The sequence below is a fragment of the Tupaia chinensis genome, unplaced genomic scaffold (genome assembly GCF_000334495.1).
Source record: "Tupaia chinensis unplaced genomic scaffold, TupChi_1.0 Scaffold000708_1, whole genome shotgun sequence".
Lineage (NCBI taxonomy): Eukaryota > Metazoa > Chordata > Mammalia > Scandentia > Tupaiidae > Tupaia > Tupaia belangeri.
The window spans coordinates 401,207-404,595 of record NW_006160231.1 but is presented as its reverse complement, the minus strand read 5'-3'; the positions used below and the strand labels follow the sequence as shown (position 1 = coordinate 404,595).

Genomic DNA, 3,389 nt, shown 5'->3' with positions numbered 1-3,389 from the left:
GTGTCCGCGGCCAGGGATGTTTGGCTGCGTATTTGCATGAGCTTCCCATCCGCCTGAGCCCGCCCTCCGGGCTGTCCCTCACCCCACCCGTGTCTGGCGTGACCCCGGCCTCAGCCTCTTTCTAAGGGACTTCCTCAGCACATTTGTATTTTTATATCCGACTCTTTGTTTACTGGCTCCGCTCATGGTTCGTGCCCTCCCCCCAGTGTCCACCTTGTTCTGCGCCTGGCAGAAAGGGTGGGTGTTGAGGTCCGGTGGGACAAGCCCCAACATGGTAACCAACCACCTGGCCAGTCTGCCCGTACCTGACCCCAGGAGGCTCTCTGGCAGACCCCTCCCCCTCAAGGTACCACCACCTAAGGGCCCGGATCAGATTTTACCTTGGACCCCTGTGTCCTGTGCCTGGGGGCCCAAGTGGGGACTGCTGTGAACCTTTGGATGACAGCTGGAGACACTCTCAACCCAGGGGCATCCTTTGTAAATCTCCCTCCACCCTCACTGTACCAGGTGTGTGAATAAACACAGACCTCCCTGTGTGTGTGTGTGTGTGGCCGCTGCTTCGGTATGCTCTGGAGCCAGGCCTGAATGGGAGGGCGCAAGTCTTTGGGACTCAGAGGAGCTGCTGGGAGGCGGGGTTCGGGAGTGTGGCCTGGGAACCACCATGTGCTCCCCCGAGTGCATGTGGAGCCCGGGCAGGGGGGCCACTGATGTTGGGGCCGGAGCTGGGGAGCTGGGGTCGGGCTGCAGATTCCTGTGGATGAGTCAGGGTGGGTGGGCTCTCAGAAGCTAGCTGGTATGCAGAGGGGTTATGCTGACAGAGATCCCAGGGGACGAACCACTGGTGGTTGATACGGTGGGGAAGAGCCTAAGAAGCTCCTGAGAGCAGCCAGAAATCTGGGATTGGCTCTCCGCAACGGGCCGGGCTGCGCTTTGCACCCGCCAATCTCCCCCCCCTCACACTGTACGAGGTGTGTGAATAAACACAGACCTCCCTGTGTGTGTGTGTGTGGCCGCTGCTTCGGTATGCTCTGGAGCCAGGCCTGAATGGGAGGGCGCAAGTCTTTGGGACTCAGAGGAGCTGCTGGGAGGCGGGGTTCGTGAGTGTGGCCTGGGAACCACCATGTGCTCCCCCGAGTGCATGTGGAGCCCGGGCAGGGGGGCCACTGATGTTGGGGCCGGAGCTGGGGAGCTGGGGTCGGGCTGCAGATTCCTGTGGATGAGTCAGGGTGGGTGGGCTCTCAGAAGCTAGCTGGTATGCAGAGGGGTTATGCTGACAGAGATCCCAGGGGACGAACCACTGGTGGTTGATACGGTGGGGAAGAGCCTAAGAAGCTCCTGAGAGCAGCCAGAAATCTGGGATTGGCTCTCCGCAACGGGCCGGGCTGCGCTTTGCACCCGCCAGCCCTACCTTGGGCAGGAGGCCTCTGGGATGTGAGCACCTTGGTCCTGACTCGGTCAGGAATCCCAGCTGCTGGAGTCCGGGATGGAGAGGCAGGGAGGTCTGGAGGGCCGGCTTCTGCCCTCACAGCTCAATGGCACTGAGGAAGTCCTCATGATCTGAGTCCTGAAGGAAACGGGGTGCAGCAGGTCTTGGGGGTGAGAGGAGCTGGGTGCCCTGGGCCAGCTGGGTCTCACTCAGCTCCCCGCCCTTGTACATGATGTAGAGGTGAAAGTGGAAACCGCGGCCGTAGGTCGAGTGCCGCAGGGACCAACCGTAACGGGCTTGGGCATAGTGTCTGGTCCGAAAGTGGGGGGCGGCAGAAGTCATTGAGATGAACCGGCCCCCAGGGACCAGCACCCGGCTCACCTGTAAGGCAGACAGAGAAGCCATCACTGAGGAGTCATCTCCAGGTTCGCACAGGTCAGTACTACCCCAGATGCCCTCCTAGTCACCCCTCAGGGGGGACCTACACCTGGGAGCTCAGGCTTTCCACGGCAAGGAGTCAGTCATCTTCCCCACCTGCAGCCATGCCATGGGGTAGAGCTACATTCTAGACAGGCAGGGCAGGGGGTGACGGCAGGTGCAGAAGGCACCTGTTAATCGCTTGCCTTTCCATCTGTGCCACCCGTCTGGAACCTGGCTGCTACGTCGTCCCTTTGGCTACCCAGTGGCCATATATCGGCCTCTGAGCTTACCCAGCGGAACACTTCTTTCTTCAGGGAGCCACACTTCTGAGGGGGCCCCACCTCCCCAACCGTGCCTGCTGAGTTTTTCACCTTCCCTGAACCTTCGACCCTCTTCCCTGGCTCCTGACCTGCCCTCCTCTCTTGCAGTTTCCTCACCTCACTCAGCACCTGGTCCACAGTGTGGACACCTTCAGAGGATACGGTCCAGGGATCTCTCTCCCCAGCCAGCAGGGCATCCAGTGTGCCCTTCTCAAGCACCACGTCAAAGGAGCTGCTGGGGAAGCCCAGTGCCCGCACGTCCATGGTTGCCCAGCGCAGCCTGGGCACGTGAGCGTAGCGAGCCTGCATGGCGGCCACCACTACTGATGAGTAGTCCACGCTGGTCACATCCGGGAAGCCTCCGCGGAACAGCTCGTAGCTCAGCGCGCTGTTGCCACAACCTGGGATGAGAAGGGATGGGGACAAAAGCGGGGTTAGCTGTGCTCTCACTTTCCCTGTTGTCTACTCTTGGCCCCGTTTTCTCTCAGCCCAGACTGCCCAGTATTGCAGGAGAGGCAGCTTAGTGAAGAGAGCAAGAATCCTGAGGTCGCAGCCTGGCACACCCGGGCCCTGCTATTCCTAGCCACGTGGACTGGGGCAGGTTGTTTAAATTCTAAGAACTTGAATCTCCTATTCAGAAAAATGAAGATAATGCCTAGCCTACGTGCAGGGCGTGATGTGCTAAATTCAAGAACTAAAACAGCTGGGGAGTAGCAGAAGGAACTCTGGATGTATGGGTTCAAAGCTCTGGATTGTGACATCCCTAATCACAGTCAGGGCAGATCAACTCTGAGTCTCAGTTTGCTCGAACTCAGAATGGGGATAGTACTGGCGTCATTAGGACCTTATTATTATTATTATATTAATGATATTGTGAGGACGATATTAGTATTGTCCTCATTCCTAACCACTTTGAGAACCTTAGATATGCCAAGAAGTCTTCGCGTTAGGGGTTACTAGCATACTTTGTTTTCCAACAAATGAAGGGAAACTAGGTGTGGACGCACAGTGGGACTGACCCCTTTTGACTCTTCCAGTGTGTCTCCAAGTGTGTACTGAGCACTGTCCATGGGGCTGTACAGATGAATACGAGTCCCTGCCCTGGAAAACACTGCTGTGGTGGAAGAACCAATGTGTAACCAGGCGACTGCCACACCGTACAGTGAGGCTGCAGTAGAGTCTGTGAGAGCACGTGGGGAGAACCCTGACACCCCCCCCCCCAA

The 3,389-nt window shown here is 58.2% G+C and overlaps 1 protein-coding gene across 1 annotated transcript in view; it reads right to left on the bottom strand.

The window, feature by feature from the left end:
• Positions 1 to 963: 963 nt before the first annotated feature.
• The window catches only part of EEF1AKMT4 (EEF1A lysine methyltransferase 4), a 10,026-nt gene continuing 7,600 nt past the window's right edge, over positions 964 to 3,389 (bottom strand). Inside the window, exons 2-3 of the mRNA XM_006160757.3 lie at positions 2,284 to 2,567; positions 964 to 1,807 (exon numbers count right to left, since the gene is read on the bottom strand). Of these exons, the coding sequence (XP_006160819.1) occupies positions 1,523 to 1,807; positions 2,284 to 2,567 (569 nt within the window). The 3' untranslated portion in view covers positions 964 to 1,522. The remainder of the gene's footprint in view (positions 1,808 to 2,283; positions 2,568 to 3,389) is intronic.